We start from the raw sequence: 17,930 nt of genomic DNA, 5'->3' as shown, positions 1-17,930 counted from the left end.
ATGACATTTTTCAAAATATCTTATTTATTATAAAAAAGTCATACAGGTTTGAAATGACAAGAGAGTGAGTAAATGATGACAGAATTTTTATTTTTGGGTGAACTATCCGTTTAAGCACAATATGATAAACCTCTTTCAAAAATAATGCTATTTCACGACAGAATATGTGATGATGGGAAGAAACTCTCTGGAATGGCATGCCCACAGGGTTGAAAATGGTTCAGTGGGAACAGGGAGGAAATCTTTCATCTCTCCCAAATTTCCTCTTTCCCACTATCCCATTGACCACATGAGAGCGGCAGGATACGCAGATCTGCGCAAGCCTCTTTTAAAACACACTTCACACACTTAAACAGATAAACAACACCAGCCTCCAACCAATCACCACAACACAGATCGGCCTTTGGCACATCAACAAAATTTCATATCACGGCCGTGGCCTTCAGTCGTGTCTAGACAGTCTATAATTGGGACAAAATTACTTGGACTATTCCCATTCATAAACAGACTGAAATGAGGAGAAAACATGTTGTACATCATTTTGAAGCGGCTTGAGCTTTTAACATTAATAATCATTTAAAATGTTGTCTTGTTTAAAGAAAAGATGTTTTGAAAAACAAGATACATAACTGTTTTCATAACAACAACAACACACTCTTTGTTATGAAGAGAATATACAAACAGTGATGCTGCAAATCCTTCTTATTAGACATTGTGGTCTGGCTCCGCTCTGCCCCGGTGCTACGGACCTCTTCAAGCCCTTCTCAGCTCCCTCTGGCGCCTGCATCTCCATCACACCTCCACCTGTCAACAGCTCCAGCTCCCCCAGCCTCTGAGGCTCCAGCACCCACAGAGTGACTATGAGCTGTACGGCCATCAGTCTCACCTTTTGGGAACCGCCAAGTAATCAAAATATCATTTACTTAAAGGAATAGTGATAATATAAAATGTAAAAATTCTCTAATTATGGACTCTATGGAGTTATGGAGTATAACTTATTTTCTTCAGATAAACACAAATAATAACAAATATATGGGGTCAACATAGCAATATCCCACAAAAAATACATCCATCACTGAAGTAATCCAAATGACTACAGCAGGTTGTGTGTTGTTTAGTCACCAGCGGTGATTTGTATGTTTGCATGGATCTAATATGTTTATTTATTATTTTGTTATGTTCGTTCACATTGTTTTCTCTCAGTAACGCATTGTTTCACATTAAAATATATATTTATATAATTTATATAATAACCAACTAACATCATTTGGATTTTTAGGGAGATTTGCCATGTTGCCCATAACAAGACATGACAACCTTTTAACATAAAATATCTGTATATTATGAGAGAATTAATTTGTAAATTATGAAAGAATTTTCATATATGGGTAAACTATTACGTTAATTTAGATTAATTCAGATTTTATTAGCGGGTACATAACAAGAGATCCAGTCTTAGATTTCGTCGCTGTCCTCACAAAACCTTGGATGTCCAGATTTGCTGGTTTTCAGGAAATGGAAAAACACTTTCAAACGATTACATTTTGTCAAAGTTGACAAGCACTTTTTTAATATTTTTTTTTGTAAGTTTTTTGCAAAACTCAGTGACAAACATAAAGGATGACTTATAATAATGATTTAGGACAAAAAAATTAAAATCACGAAATATGGAGATACAAGGTTTCAGAAGAACAACAGCATATGTTTTTGTGAAATTAAATTAAAATGCATTTTATTATTGTTGTTGTTGTTATTATTATTAGTTTGCAGTTCAAAGCAGTGATAAAACAGTGAAAAAGTGATTTAACCGTAATTTATTAATTGCTACTTAAAACCGTCAAACCTGCATTATTTGTTATTTCTCAACTGCATTTTGTTTCCATATGACCCTGGACCACAAAACCAGTCATAAGTAGCACAGGTATATTTGTAGCCATAGCCAACAATACATTATACGGGTCAAAATTATAGATTTTTCTTTTATACCAAAAATCTGGATATTAAGTAACGATCATGTTCCTTTAAGACATTTTGCACACTTCCTACAGTAAGTACATAACATTTTTATTACAGCCAAATTGCTGACAAAAATGACCGGAAACACACCTACAAACTTTACTCGCTGCTGCCCGCTCTTCAGGAATACCCACTCACGTTTGGTATGTATGTAAAGCTTAGAATTTCTGCTTCCAGGTCCATCTACTCTCCACAACGTCTTTACAGCGATAAGCCAATAGAGAGCTGTAAAACAAACCTGTTTCTTCTTAGCAACGGCCTGCTACAGCGCATCTGATAGACAACTTTAAAGATGATTTTCTCAATATTTTGATTTTTTGCACCCTCAGATTCCAGATTTTCAAAAGATTGTATCTCGGCCAAATATTGTCATATCCTAACAAACCATACATCAATCGAAAGCTTATTTATTCAGAAAGCTTATTTAAAAAACTGAACCTCATGACTGCTTTTGTGGTCCAGGGTCACATATGCTAACAATTCTAACAGGAAAAGCAGTGGTTTTATTATCAGACCTTTGATATTGGCCAATCATGTAAGCGATTTGTAAGCTCTAATGCTGGTGCTTTTATGTGGAGTGCTTTTACATTTGGATTAGGGTGGCTTAAAAAAGGTCCATTTTCACACCCCGCTGCATTGTGATTGACATATGCATGAAGCTCTGACTGACAGCCTCTATAGCTCCGTTCCTCACACCGGACCTTTGAGACCGACCCCTGGAGTGTCCTCAACAGTCCCTGTCCACGATGGACAAGGACCACATAGGGGGATTCACTGGTTCCAGAGGGCATGGGGTCAGGATGGTAGAAGATCAACCGACCCCATCCCTTCTTGCTCTTTATTAGCTGGGTTAAAGGTTAAGAAAGCAAAGAGCATCCCTCCAGAGTCACTTTCTCCTCGGGTAAAGGGTCTTTTATGATTGTCGACGGAACCAGTGCGTGCTGATTTTATCCCACGATGCGCACTGTTTTATGTCCACTTTAAATGGTCAAAAGTCGGTTTTGTGTGATTAGAAACCGTCATGCACAAATTAATATCATAGACCTTTATGTACTTACATCATCTTCAAATCAAATATGGTGACTTTCTAATTATTCTAGTCGTTTGAAATGACAGTCATCGCAAGCTATTTTTACGGTGATTTTGCGTCAATTAGTGTGTGAAAATTAGAATGCGAATTGTACGATTTTTTTTAAATATGGAAGGATGAAGATCCATGTCTAATTCCCATAAACATGTGACTGGGGCAAAAGCAGATCGTAAAAAAAAACATGAATCATTCACAGTGTAAAATGTACGAATTGCCATAAGATGATGTTGGATAGTCAGTTACTAAAGCATACTTCATGAACAAAATGAAAGATCAATTCAACATTATTGTTATTATTATTAAATAGATGTTATCGTGATATCTATTTAATAATAATAACAATAATGTCGAATTGATCTTTTATTTATTTTTTTACTTTTAATTATTTTGGCCACAGTGATTCAGTGCTCGGTTTGGTTTCCCACAGTTTTATATGCAAATTCTGTCATCATTTATACTCTTTGAATACTACTTTGAACACAAATGAAGACATTTGGAGATTGCAATATTGTGATTTTCAAGCTCAAAAAAGAGCAAAAATGCAGCTGTTTGCAAAAAGTTTTATGGTTGGGCTTGTTTCTTGCACAAAGCTATCACATGACTTTCAAAAAACCTGGAAAAGTGCTTGAATAGAAGTCATGGAGGATCACTTCTGAAAGTCACTTTGGATAAAAGTATGCCTAAATGTCAATGTAAAAAATGATGACAGAATTTATTTTTGTGTAAGATTTTATTTATTATTTATTTATTATTCTTTGGGGTTTTTATGGAGTTAAATTACTTTTAATGTACAGTTAAATGTGCTGTCCCACACACCTTCTGGGACCACCAGACCTTCTTTACATGTGTCTAAATGCACACACATGGATATAGAAGTGTTTGCACTTGTCCGGATCTATATTATTCATGGTGTGTCCTCTCGTGTCGTCAAAGCTGTGAGTAAGGGTGGGGGTATAGAGATGTTGGGGTACAGCCTTAATGCTTCTGAAGCTCTGGGAAAACGAGGCGTGGCTGTGTGGCGAGCGTCGTACACTTATCTACTTTGTGATTTAGGCACAGGGGGTAGCACACACCTTTTACACACACTCACACACATATATCTCTAGTCCCTCTTTTCCAAGGCCATTAGTACAAACTGGCCTTCATTACTTATTTATGAGACTAACAGGCAGAACTGTGGGGAGTGGAGTAAAAAGACAAAGACCGGAACCTCTCGGCACTGAAACCAAGATCCATGTGTCTGCACTCACGCACATGCTCACTGCTTCACAGCATTTTCTTTTAAACAGATCACTTACACACTTAAGAACTTCTTCAGACATCTATAGAAGCGCGTCTCGCACTGGTATCACATACCACAGAACTCCAGATGCAACCACATGTGAGACCGTAGAATCAGCATCTGAGTTTATTTGCAGCTGTGGATATCAAAGGTGCCTTTAAAGGCTGGCATAGTTCAGCAAAGCTATAAAGTAAAGCAAACGTTACGTCAAACATTCGAGAGTCTGGGTTACAATTCTTATTATTACAATTCTCACGGATGTAAAGAAGTCTTGAACAAGCAGACTATTTGAAAACTTTTTTATTTATTATCAACGGCCCTACGGCCACACCCACCATTTCACTCTGAAAAAAAGCTGAAATCATCACATGGGTCTTTTCATTGAATTCCTTCCATCATTCACCCCGAAATAAATACATAGCTTTTCTTGCAACCATTTAAATAAATATCTGTGGCTTTACGATAATATCAGCAACAAAAAAGTGTAAAATGTATAATATATTTTATATATATATATAATATATTCATTTGTATAGATTTATATATATTTATATGTATATATATATATATATATATATATTCTTCTTTAATTCTCTTACAATTTACAAGATGCCAACTGTACCAAAGCAATACTTACTAATACAACATGGTGAATTTTTAGTGGTTAACGCAGACTGCGGACAGCACCAGTTAGGCATTCCTGTAAATTGCATGTACCTACTCATTGAAACCCATAGCCACATCACGACCCCTCTATAGAGAAGCCGTTCTCTTGAGATGCGACTGTGGAGGAGAGGAACCGTCTCACTATTTTACACTGTGCGTTGCTATCGGCGCTAACTTTTAAAGCTTGCCACAGATTTTGATTTTTGTAATGAATTGTTTTTGCTCAGAGCAACTGCAATTCGTGACCAGGGGTATAGAAAGCAACCAAAGGAACCCAATTACTGAAATTTTGAAGGGTATTTACAATTCTGCAACGCAAAACAAGTGTTACCCCGAAGGAACCTCTCCTCCACAATACAAAATCAGCTTTATGGTTAGTCTTAAGTATTAGCCAGGCCTCTGACAAGGTTAATGTCCAACAGTAATATAAAATAACGGTAATAATAACCAGATTAAAACAAATGGAATAAAAATACAAATACAATAACAATTCTATGTACATACAAAAATATAGCAAAGGAACTCACAAGGATGTGCATTAGTGGGGAAGAACACACACACTTGTAACAGATTTCATTCATCATGCATTCCGGTTTTGGTTGTCAGTGCATCTGTTTTGCCTTGTTCGCAAGTGTGGTACTCTGCCTCCATCTGATCAGGTGTTTAAGCCCTTGTCTCAATACAATCCTTCCCGTTCGATGACACAATAACCTCACTTCCTGTGGAGCATTCAGGGCCGGAAAAGGCCAATGTCCTCAGAGATGCTCGCGGTCCACGTACGGCAGAAAAAGGGAACCACAATGGCTTCACTTTGCTGCTCAGGACTGGGTCTTATGTTGACCTAAAGCATCTTTTGCATTGACGTGATCCTGGCCAAACTGTTCTGAAATAATGGCTTGTTTCCCATCCTGAGAGCACCGTCGAGGTGGACAGACAGTCACATGACGTTTGGTCCCACAGCGTGGTTAGACGCAGAAAAGGTCAAGGATCCTATCGCCGTCGTTCTGCAGCTGGTAAGCACAATGGGCAGCGGAGAAAAGGAGAGGTAAGGATGTAAGAGAGTGGCTGGGAGAGGTTGGCGTCAGGCTGCCCCGGGCTGGAAACCTGACCAGACACTTTATCTTTTAGAGTAGTTCCTCTAAAAATAAAAAGAGAGGCTTCTGCTGACAACAGATGCCGGCCTGAGACTGCACATACATGCACATACGTACACACATTTTTTCCACCTTCTTTCCTTACACGCACTCACTCACGCACACACACGCACACACACGCACACACACGCACACACACACACACACACACACGCACACACACACACACACACACACAGTGTCTCTCTTTATGCCTCTCTTGAAACACATCCCTCATAGGTGAGCTTAATATTCTGATTTGAAATGGTCCCGTTTTTGGCGTCAAATAGAATTGACATACACGAGTCAGAATTTTTGGTTAGGCTCTTTTTTCTACGTAACCAACGCCCTGTATCCATGTAGTGAGCCAGCTTGCTTGCAGTTTGTCCATAAGGCTGAAGAAGACACGCGCAAAGGTACGTGATCCTTTTTATCCAGTACAAGCTCTGCATTTTTTCTGATAGCTTACTCCCTGTATCTGTTACATATGGTCTGCATTACCCAACCCTATCCAGGAAAGTCTAATAAATAAATAAATAGACGAAGAATGACTAAAAAAGGGCAAGGCGGATACATGATGATGGGCACGATGCAGGGAGGCCTGACTGGTTTCGAGAAGGTCATTTTAGCAGAATTCCACAGCTGTCTCCTCACAGGAGAGATACTAGATGGGCTGTCATACAGGCTTCTCCAGGGTTTTGCGAAATGGCGCAGGGTTGGTGGCGGAGATCTTGCGGCACACAGTGTTGGTGTTGCTGCAGCGGCAGCCGGGACGGGTGGCGCGGTCGTAGCCACGCTGGCATAGGGTGAGGCACAGCTTGGCAGGTGGGTAGCAGCACAGGCATGGCAGGCAAAGAGCCAAAAAGGCCATAGCGCTCCAGCGTGAGCAGGCGTGAGCCGGTGCGCAGGAGCACGGGCGGTCGGCACAGTTGTCCTCCTTGTCCGCCGAGCAGTGGTAGAAGAGACCCTTCACACAGCACAGGCAAGTGCCGTACTCCAAGACGTTTTCAGCTGAGCACAAGCAGCACTGTCCACAGGTCCAGCACGAGGGCAAACTACGAGGTGCACAGCACTCTTGGCATTTGCAATGGCCACAGCGTTCACAGATGAAGAGGTGCATGCCTAAGTCCTCACCGTCAGCCAGTCCTTTGCCTAGCGAGTCCGGTTTCAAGTCACCTTTGGGCTGAGACCTCACCACGGATGCTAGACCGGAATGAGATGACGTTAGTCCTGTAAGAAGTCTTTGATCCGAAGTAGCGCTGCCACGGGACATTGAGCTGACAGTGCTGGAGCGACTCAGGTGGGCCAGGTGGGAATGTTGATGTTGACTTTGACTGCGAGACATCGGAGGATGTCGCTCGTCGTGTGCATAGAAAACGCCGACTTGAGTGGAAGGCTCTAGTGCCACCAGGCGCTCTACATAGTCATTGCTAGCCCTTATAGCACGGATCTGGTCAATGGACAACACAGGGACCTGCTGAAGATCCAGACCTTCAGGGTCCAACCGAAAAGATGTCACTGGATCCATTTTTCCGTCGGGGCCACCAGGGTAGTGGCAGTTCTGCAAGGCTGACCAATATCAGGGTACATCGGATAAACCTGTAGTAAGATAAGAAAAAACAAAGCTGTCATTATTGGGTTCAAACTCATAATTGCAAAACAAATTCATATGAGTCTATGGCTAAAGCAACAGTTATTATTAGACACAGAGGATGGAGAGATAACGCCAATGACATCACACTACAATTTAGCATCTGGAGAACACAGCTGTTGACACAAGGGAAGAGAACTAGCGCAGAGAATTTGACAGCAATGAATTGTGAGAAACTGGGGAACCCAAAAGACTCGGTGTCAGTGTCCTGAGGTATCTCTTCCTCGGCAGCTTGGAGGAATTCGCTGCAGCCCCTCCCTGCAGCCCGTCTTTTGTTAAGCCTTATCCTCCATAAACAGGAACAGTATGGTTATTGGAATGTGCATGGAAAGAATCAGCATCCTGGAATTGAGAAACATGCTGTTTGCATTATTGGATGTCAAAACCAAACAAGACCTTGGATTTCACTGAATTAGATGGATTTTGTTTTTCCTCCACGGAGAACACACTTTCTGTTTATTTAGACTCTCGTACAAGTAAACTATTTCAGATCGTTCCAAAAGTTTATGTGTGATTGGGACAAACATGTTGTTTAAAACAAGTCACAGAAGAAATCGGTTAGCGGAGAAGAGCCGCATCTGACATAACCAGAAACGGAAATCCATACACGAGAGCGGTGATTAGAAGAAGCAGCGTCTGCTCCCAGTCTCCCAAGTCACAGTCAGCTGAATTCCTGGCAGGAGCTCTGAATGCTCTCGCAAAAAAAAGGTAAGATAGCATCCATCCCCACCCCCACTGCCTAGATAAAAACTCAAGATAAGGAGGCCCAGGTCGGAAGCGCAAAATGCATTTGCAAATTACACGGAGGAGGAAAGAGAAGTCCTGGAGAGTAATTACATCAAACCCAGCAGAGATCTGTAGTCAGGTCCTATCAGTCCATCTAATTGTTGAAAGGGGTCTGCTGTTCATTTCCATGAGCTCATTATTCGGGGCCTGACTTCGAAAACAACATTGGACTTTTAGTCTCGCATCTGCAGGCAAGCCAGAGAGGAAGTTTTGGGTTAGCTCATCTGTGTCATGTCAGGCACTTTTGGTTGCATATTTGTTTGAGCATTTGCACATGTCTTCTCCATGTGGTTTTCCTCAAGTGTGTCGGCACTTGGGAGCATTTATCACTCACGGCTACGCTGGAGTTTATTTGGAACTTTCCACTGACTTGCAGCGCTCTTGTGTAAAAACAGAACCAAACTTCACTTTCTTGTCCACTGTGCTTACATTATCATCGGTGTTAGACTCAGTTCCTTATCTTTTATCAATGAAATTCCCTTTTTTCTTAAAGATGCTGACCCGGACTGTTTAGAAAGCCACATCCCATTAACACAAAACCGTCTGTGAGTCTATGCAAACAGTCAATGAAGCTAGTGCATTTGCACAATAAGCCATAAACTCGAAGACCAGAGCAGAAGCAGCAATATAACAACCACCCACACATGCTTTCACCCCACCCAACGCCAGCAGCCAGGGTGCCAGAGGATCGATAAGCCACACTCCAGCACTACAGCAGGCAAGGCGCTGACATCAGGAAGCCCAGAAGATCCCCCACCACTTTAACTCCCCAACAAAGAGCACTCTACCACTCCCTACCCAGTCCCAGAGCACTCTTTAGCCCCACGTGCCCCAGACCGCACACCAGGGCGAGGCCGTACCGGGGACTGGTTTATCATGTCTCGAAGATGGAACTTGCACAATTGTTTTCTCTTAACCGTGACTAACGCTGTAGATAACTGCTACTTAAAAAGCCTCTCAAAAGTGCTGCTGGGTGTTTGTTTAAAGGATGTTCAATAGGACCAAGTCCATTTGCATTGTGACAGTGCACACTGGGATATTGATTGTTGTCCAGGATTAGTCAATCTTGAGCTCATGACCTCTAAATGTGGAAGGACCTTGCTAAAACTGTTTAAGATTTAGAGTGCACGTTCATTTCAATTGGGTGATGTCACTGTGAATGTCAATGGAAACAGGAAGGTTAAACTTCATTACTTTAACATTGACTCTAACATTTTTTCTTAGAATTTCAAAGATGATCTGGTGCAGTGTTCAGGATCTGGTTCTGCAATCCAGCATTCATCCAAAGGATTGGTTCCTGGTCTACGTTTTCCGGTCGTACATCTGAAGACTCAATCTTCTAGTTTTCAAAGAATGTTTTTTCATTTAAGCGGAAACCATGTATTGAACTCTACAAACGTGGTAGCCTTTTTTACTTTAGACAGAGTACTATAACTTTTTGTATTTTTTTGTATTTTTTTGTATTTCTCTTGATTTTCGAGATGAAAGTGCACCCGTCCAACTTTGTTGTTCAAAGCGATCATTCAAGCTTTTATGCAAAGAAAACATATTTTCCTATATTAACTGTCAATATATAAAATCATTTAATACTTATATACTTGAAAATATATGGAATAACGCATTATTAATATATTACAATATATTATGTAGACAAGAATTTCTGCTTTTATATATTAAAAATATAAGAACTTACAAGAACAATATATGGAAATGTATTATTTCATATTTTGCATTACATTTTCCAGTATTTTCTTATGTATTTTTGTTTTTGTAAGGACACACCAAGGACAATAATGACAACTATAGCTATTAAGTTTTAGAAATTGTTCCAAATTTAAGAAAATAGCGAAGTTCACAGCATAACTATAATGATAACTAAACAGAGGAACAATATCACTGGGATCAATTTCAGCTGATGAACGATAAAACATTGACAGCCAATCAAAATTTATTCTAATTTAAAGGGCTTGTGCATCTGAAACTAAAATCTAAAATTGGAGTTATGAATAAACAACGTTTTCGTCCATCGCTAAGCACGCTAATAAAGTTAGTGTGTTAATTATTTTATAGTTATCATTCTATCATTCTATTTCACATTTGCAAGGAAAAAAAGTGCGTTGAGCGCAAAAGAAAATTTCATGAGAGTTCAAGATTACAGCAGAATCCCAACACCTGTCCTAGGTTAAAACACACAAGAACCCACCAAACCGAGCGTACAAAGCGAGCAAGAGACAGCTGCATCTCAAGTGCTGGAGAGAGAAAAAGAGGCAAGAGTGGGCCCTGTTTACTCAGTCCTGCCTGCCATGAGGGGTAACCTGAAGACCGGCCCCTGCGCTCTGGGAGTATCAGTGCTGAGTGAGCTGTGCCTCGCGGCTCTGCCCTGGGGCTCCTTGCACACATCCTTGGCCAGGGTAATCCAATCCAGGGCAGGAAGAGGATGAGAAGTGCATATTATTCATAACAGTCACCACACACCACTGACTGAGAGAAACTCTAAACCTCCAAACTGGGAGGATAAAACCGGGGGATGAGAAAAGGCAAAACAGTCACTTCATAAAAGGACACTAGAATGGACACGACCACTCAGCATGGACGTATCGGTGGGTGTGGCTGCCAGGTGTACCATGCGGCCCGGTGGGGGCTCATTGGATATAAGCCAATGACATCACGATGTGGTGCTATTTTAAAGCCTCCAGTCGTTTTCATTGACCCCTGCTGCAACTGATAAGCATTCAGCAGTTCTGCAGCCAGCCATCAGGCTATTCTGACTTCCTGCGGGCTGACTGTCATTAGAGATATCCATTTTCCATTTCTGCTCTCTCTGACTCAGATAGAGTGGCAGATTGGCAATTGCTGACTGAGGGTTGATTAGTTGGTAGTCACAGGGGGGCAGGGACCGGGGGCCTCACAGAGGGCTAATATAGGCTCCTAGGGGCCAGGCTGGACTTGATGTTGTCAGGCACCAGGACCCTGGGATCTGCCACTCCGGCCCCCCTGGGAACACAGTGGGATTGAATGACAATAAACTGTATGAGATTCCGGATGTGCCGAATCCGACCCCCAGGAAGGACTGAAATAGACACTGCAGACCAGCAAGTTTGGGTGAGAGAAGGGGAGCGAAAAGAGGAAGGGAATTAGAGATAGCAAAATATATAAGATAATGGATTTAGCGAGGGGAAAAAACGTGGAAACACTGAACCTAAATACCAATAGCTTCACGTTACATTATAAGCAACTTTTGAACGAATTTTAACAAGATTGACTGTGCCGATTTTAGCCGGTTGTTATTTAAAGCGTATTCCCAAAATTCACTTCGCAGCTCGACACTTTACGAACTTTCAACTTTCAAACCAATTCCAAGCACTAAAATTACACCGAAACTTCAGTACGCCGTGTTTTACGAGTGCACGTGTGTGAAGCACCGTTCTCTCCAACTCTGCTTCCAACCTCTCCATCAACCACTGCCAGCACAAACTGGGAAGTATTGACATCTCCGACCTTGAGGACAATCAATTCCATGGCTGTACGCCTGAAGCCCTGTGCATCGGCTGGGTCAGGGTAGGACTTGAGTTTAGGGCACCACATGACACGCAGACCTCGTCTCTCCCTTGGATGATATTCTACTCCCATTATATCTCAACTAGATTACGATTCATCCAACAACAAAAAAACATCAAGATCTCCAAAATAAGTTTTTCAAAAGCAAACTTGAAAGAAACTGAGCTCTTACCCCTAAACGGAGGCAGATCCATTTTGCGCCAGTGTTTTTTTATTTATTTGTCTGTTTCTTGTTTCCCTTTCGTTCCTTTTATGTTTTCTTTAACAGTTTTCTCTCTTCCGCCTGCTAATGCTTCTTCACAAGAGTGTCCCACACGTGCAAGCAATCCTGGTTCCTCAGCGCGCAGTCATTACCTCTGAAGAACACCAACAGCCTTTATGAGGGAACAGCCAGAGCACTGCACGTTCAAAGAGCGCTGGGAGGAAAGCCGCGGTTCTCGTGGAAACGAGGGCAACATGTCACACGAAATATCCCAATTTATTTGAAAAAGAAAAAAAAATGTCCCCGGAGGGCAACGCGAGCGACTTTCAGAAGAGTCGGCTTTCAGAAGTATAACAGTGTGAAGAGAGCGCAGAAGCGGCCCTGTAAGTTTGTCTTCTCTCTGTATTGAGCTGAAAGTGTGAGTGCTGGATCGTCTCTCTCTTGGACTGTCTGTCTCTCTCTCTCTCTCTATCTGTGTATGGTCAGAGCTTCCTGCTCGTGCGATCATCCACTCACTCACACAGTGTGTGTGTGACAGAGAGAGAGAGAGATAGGGTTGGAGGGTGGGAAATGAGAGGGAGATGGGAAATGGAGGAGGGGTGGTTGGATATGAATGGTAGGAGGGAGGGCCGGGACGGGCGGGGGGTGGGGGGGCACTTGGTTTTGCTCGAGATAGTTAATGGCTAAGTGGCATCATCGGGCTGTAACCCAATCTCTCATTTTCTCCCCCTCAGGAACTGTTCTATATGATTCCCTGAGCTAAGCCTAACAAGATGGAGAGAGAGAGAGGAAGAGAACAGGAGATAAAGAGAGAGAGAGAGAGAGTACAGTGAGAAATGGAGAAAGATATGAGTCAACAATATGACAATATGATAGGTGATGAAAACAATGAGGGACAGAGAGGAGAAACATGATAATAGGCAGGAACATCATGGAGGAATATGTTTCAGTTATAGGAACCATGAGGAGAACAGCTCTGTCAGCATTGCAAAGAAATACCAACAACTTTGTCCATTTTTGCTGATCTATCTCCGGCATATATATCCCTTTTATAAAAAACAGAACCTGATACCCTGCTGCAAAAAAAATCCTAATCAGTATTTCTGCGCAATATAAACTCATTTGTAAACAAAAACTGAATATTATAACTTTGAACTTCTATTAATATTACCAAAATTATTTTTATACCCCACTGGACAACTGTTTTGTCATATTTTAAGCATAAATCTAACAAAACATATTGAAGTTTACAATGTTTCACAGTCCCACACGAATTTCTTCTTTTGTGGGCATTTATACACTTCACTGGAAAACACGCTAAAATAAAAAAAAATCGTACCATTCAGGAAACTCTTCATGGTCGATGATCACGAACAGAACATACACGAGCGTTACTCTCACTTCATGACGTGCCCTTTTTTTTAACTCTAACAGCTTCGTGTGGATACAGACTCAACATTTGGGAACTCGCTGACCCGTTCTGATGTGTTTGCGCCAGCTAGCAGCTGTCCTAGAGCAGGTTACATCCTAGAACAGTGAATAATTCAGTTTCTCAATCGAGTGCATGACGGCTTGGAACCCGGCCCATGTTCCCTTCCAGTTCATTTCGGTCATTGCCAACAAACAACAAGATCCCTTATCGTAACGGCGAAAAAAGCTTGCGGTGAAATGATCAACGAATGTAAACAGACGTGAATGAAGTGCCAAAGTAAATCAAGAAGAAAAACTAAATTACCGTAATGGTTTACAATGATGCAAGCTGTATAATACTTCTGTGAATGCAAGGATAACATGAATGAACTTGAAATACAGAGCATAAATCCACAGGATATTCATGTGTTCATGTCAGACTATTGATAGCACATGGAAGGCATCTCCAAGGTAACAGGACACATTTTATGTGTATGTGCCTCTGTGTGTGTTGTTTGTGCATGTGTGTGTGTGCGTGCGTGCGTGCGTGCGTGTGTGTGTGTGTGTGTAATGGGGCAGGAAGAGGGGTGCTTCCTGTCGAGGGAAATAGCTAGGATGGCCAAACAGTGCAGAGAGAGAAGAGTGAATCAGGTTTCTCTGTGCTGAACACTCAACCTGAGGTTGACAGTACGCATGACAGTACAGATCAATCTCTAAAACAGATCTGCTTATCTACAAACTCTGCACAATGTAATTTTTATAACTCATTCTCTCTATCGTCTGAATAACGTGCTTTGAGGGTGAATGTAAGATTTATACTTAAGCTTAAGTGTGGGTGCTGTGAGAAAATGCTAATTTAAACTCCAAATGCCCAGTATACCTGAGTATATAGGTCCAACATTTTCTGTTTATTCATAGTTATGTTATAAAAAGTATTTTAACATTTACTCACCCTCATGTCATTCCAAGCCTGTATGGCTTTCTTTCTTTTGTAGAACACAACAGAAGATATTTTGAAGAACGTTGGTCACCGAACAACACTGGACCCCATTGACCTTTATTGACTTCCATCGTATGGAGACAAAACCAATGAGACATTTCTCAAAATAACTTCATTTGTGTTCCACAGAAGAAAGAGTTATATACAGGTTTTGTATACCATTAAATTCAGGGTAAATAATTTTTTTCATGAATGAAAACATCAGGGTGAATTATCCCTTACTCCATAAAAGTAAAGCTCAGTAAAAATGAAACCTGGAGGTTGACTTTTTGTTACGTGGAAGCAAGTGAGACAGACTGGGTTATGTGCAAGCTTGGAAGTTTAATAAAGCCTATATCAAGGAGGAAACTGACGGCTGAAAGCATTCATGATGTATTCATAATATGACTATACATTTCAAAGTCTTAGCTGACCAAAGGTGAATAACACCATCAGCACTTTCTCAACTGTAGCTATAGGTCACGGACTGTGTTTTGGTGACTGATGTGACATCACACAAGGACGAATAACTATAGTAATGTGAATTTACATTGAAATGCACTGCGCTGGTCTTTTAAATAACAGTAAAGGGAAAAATGCGCGGGAATGCAATTTGATTTGCTTTAAGCTAATGAGTAGCTTGTGAGTTGAAAGAAAAACAATGTGTTAGAAAAGCAAACACTGTCGTTGTCATGTGACATTAAAATATCTTATGAGAACTGGTGAGGAAAACAAGTGAAAAACCAATTTGTTGTTTTTCAGAAATTTCATTAAAGGTCCAGTGTGTCATTTTTTGGAGAACCTATTGACAGAAATGCAGTATAATATACATAACTCTGTCTTCAGAAGTGTATAAAGACCTTACACAATGTTTTTATTACCTTAGAATGAGCTATTTCTATCTACATACACCGCGGGTCCCCTTTCATGGAATTCGTCATGTTGTTTCTACAGTAGCCCTAAACGGACAAACTGCTCTACAGAGCGTGTTTCATAAATACGTTTTCTCCTTCAGCAAAGAAGTGAAAACGTGACGACATCTTTGTCTTGTGAAAGTCACGGTAGTGCTTTGAAAGAGAGGGGGAAGGGGTGGAGTGAGCCGTTGGTTGCAATTCGCAACCTCGCCGCTAGATGTCGCTAAATTTCATACACTGGACCTTTAAAAGGTATTTAAATAGCATTTAAAGCTGCAATCCGTAACTTTTCTTGCCTCTCTATCGCCATTTCTGTTTAAACAGAAAATTGCAGGTTTCTTTACATACTTTTAAAGTTAAATGACATAAAATGACACTTTTTTATGAAATCTTACCAACAATTTTTAAATTTGTATTATACGCTAGCTTATTGTGAATCAAGTAACAATGATTTTTATGCACTTGCTTAGTAACTGTCCTGACAAGTTCTGTTTATTTTTGATCTAAAAGAGCTTTAAGTAAATTACACGAAGTACAGTAAAAATGACCTTAAATGACTTACTTTTCTGTATTTAACATGCATCTGACTTCTATCGGTATGTAGCTGGGATGGGAACATTGACAGGGTTGCATTCCCACCCAAAGACCATTGCCTATGCCTAGACCCATGGGTAGCCATAATACTGCGAGAGAGAGAGAGAGAGAGAGAGAGAGAGAGAGAGAGAGAGAGATAGGAGTCCCTAGCCCATAGAAGGATCAATGTTAAATGGCCTGGTTAATGACCGGCACAGCTGACAAAGTCATTCATTTCTGCCGGCACTGTATCCTGTCTGTGTGCAAATGAGAGGGAAAGATTTGCCTCTTTGAAACACAAATATGAAAAAGACAGAAAGAAGCAGACAATACGAAGCATGATATTACATGATGTCTTGAAGTGACCGTCGTATGTACAGTCTAGCTCTTTAAGGGTGGGTCCTAAAAAGATTCAGATGCTCACTTTCATCCGAGAGGACCCTTCTCACTGTGGCCTGGTTTGGAATTCGGCCCCTTTTGCAAATGTTTGTGTCAATATGCGTGTGTGTTCTGTTATGACGTTTTAGGGTAAAGATGGCCCCCGTGTCAAAGCACCACAGCAGATGGAGCTGTTATATTGAGCTACAAAACACCTCTCGCTCCTGAGCCCGTCTCATCCGCACCGCTTGAACTAAAGCCCAGATAACAGAGTGAGCCATTCTGCCCCATTCCTTGAAGTATGTTTTTTTCAAAGCAGCCTTAACCCCAGGCACTCAAGCGGAGCTTATTCCTCCAAACAACTAGTCGAGCCCCTTCATCCTCGTGCCCTGTACCACTGAGCTGCATAAACACCACCATCTGTATCCGATCAGAACTAATGCCCGCCCCTCTCTCATTCCCCCCTCTCGCAGCCTGGTCCTGTACGCACATGGAGATACTTACACATCATCACCCCATTACATGTACATGGACGAGGATATGAACACACACACACATCCGCCCTCACCAAAACACCCCCTCAAACTTGCAGCACAAACACACGTTCCCTGTCCCCTCTCCGGGCCACGCCATAATTGTTGCTAATAGTTTGGGGGTAAAGTATCCGTATTCCATTAAGTGAACGGAGTTCTACAATCGGCCGAGCCACCGGCCCCTCGGAATAGCCGAGCTGGCAGCCAGCCAGAGGCTCATTTCCTGTCGTCCTGAGAGCCTTCAGCCGCTCCCACTGCAAATGCACTTCCTGACTATGTATAAAAGTTTTATTAATGGCCAGGAGTGCATCAGCTAAGGCTCTGTGAGGAGAGAGGGAGAGAGAGAGGATGACAGAGATGGATGGAGTGAATCGAAAGACAGCATTAAGTATGATTGAGCTCTGATAGAGGGAGGGCAGAAGACCCGGAGAGCAAGAAAGAGAGTTTCCAGCATGCCCTTTTAAGAACATCTTTAAAACAGTGCAGACCTGCCATGTGTCTGTTCGCTGTCTCATAAACAGATAAAGAGAAAACCGAGGAAGAAATGCTAAGATAAAATGAGAGACAAGACGTGATGGATGATAACTCGAGAAAGCACTTCGAAAAACCAGGACCTCCAACTAGATTTGCGTCCAGAAGGGGAAAACGGAGCAGGCAGGACAGAAAATGAATAGTGTTACGTTTTAGGTAGGCTTGGGGTTAGAGATTTGTTTGTAAAAATGAAAATTCTGTCATCATTTTCATGTCAGTTCAACCATG

At 41.5% G+C, this 17,930-nt stretch overlaps 1 protein-coding gene across 2 annotated transcripts; it reads right to left on the bottom strand.

Annotated features, from left to right (window-relative positions):
• Nucleotides 1-4,516: 4,516 nt before the first annotated feature.
• LOC130570702 (protein sprouty homolog 2) lies at nucleotides 4,517-13,800 on the bottom strand. Of its 2 annotated transcripts, none has more exons than XM_057361097.1 (2): nucleotides 13,724-13,800; nucleotides 4,517-7,786 (listed from the first exon to the last, which is right to left on the bottom strand). In XM_057361097.1, exon 2 carries the CDS (start codon nucleotides 7,713-7,715, stop codon nucleotides 6,864-6,866), a length of 852 nt encoding a protein of 283 aa, XP_057217080.1. In that variant the 5' UTR covers nucleotides 7,716-7,786; nucleotides 13,724-13,800; the 3' UTR covers nucleotides 4,517-6,863. The 2 variants fall into 2 exon arrangements, with proteins under 2 accessions (XP_057217080.1, XP_057217079.1); XM_057361096.1 differs by lacking the exon at nucleotides 13,724-13,800 and adding an exon at nucleotides 12,355-12,892.
• Nucleotides 13,801-17,930: the final 4,130 nt, after the last annotated feature.

Source organism: Triplophysa rosa, linkage group LG19 (genome assembly GCF_024868665.1).
Source record: "Triplophysa rosa linkage group LG19, Trosa_1v2, whole genome shotgun sequence".
NCBI lineage: Eukaryota > Metazoa > Chordata > Actinopteri > Cypriniformes > Nemacheilidae > Triplophysa > Triplophysa rosa.
Note: the sequence above shows the minus strand (reverse complement) of the source record. Positions and strands in the feature narration are given on the sequence as shown.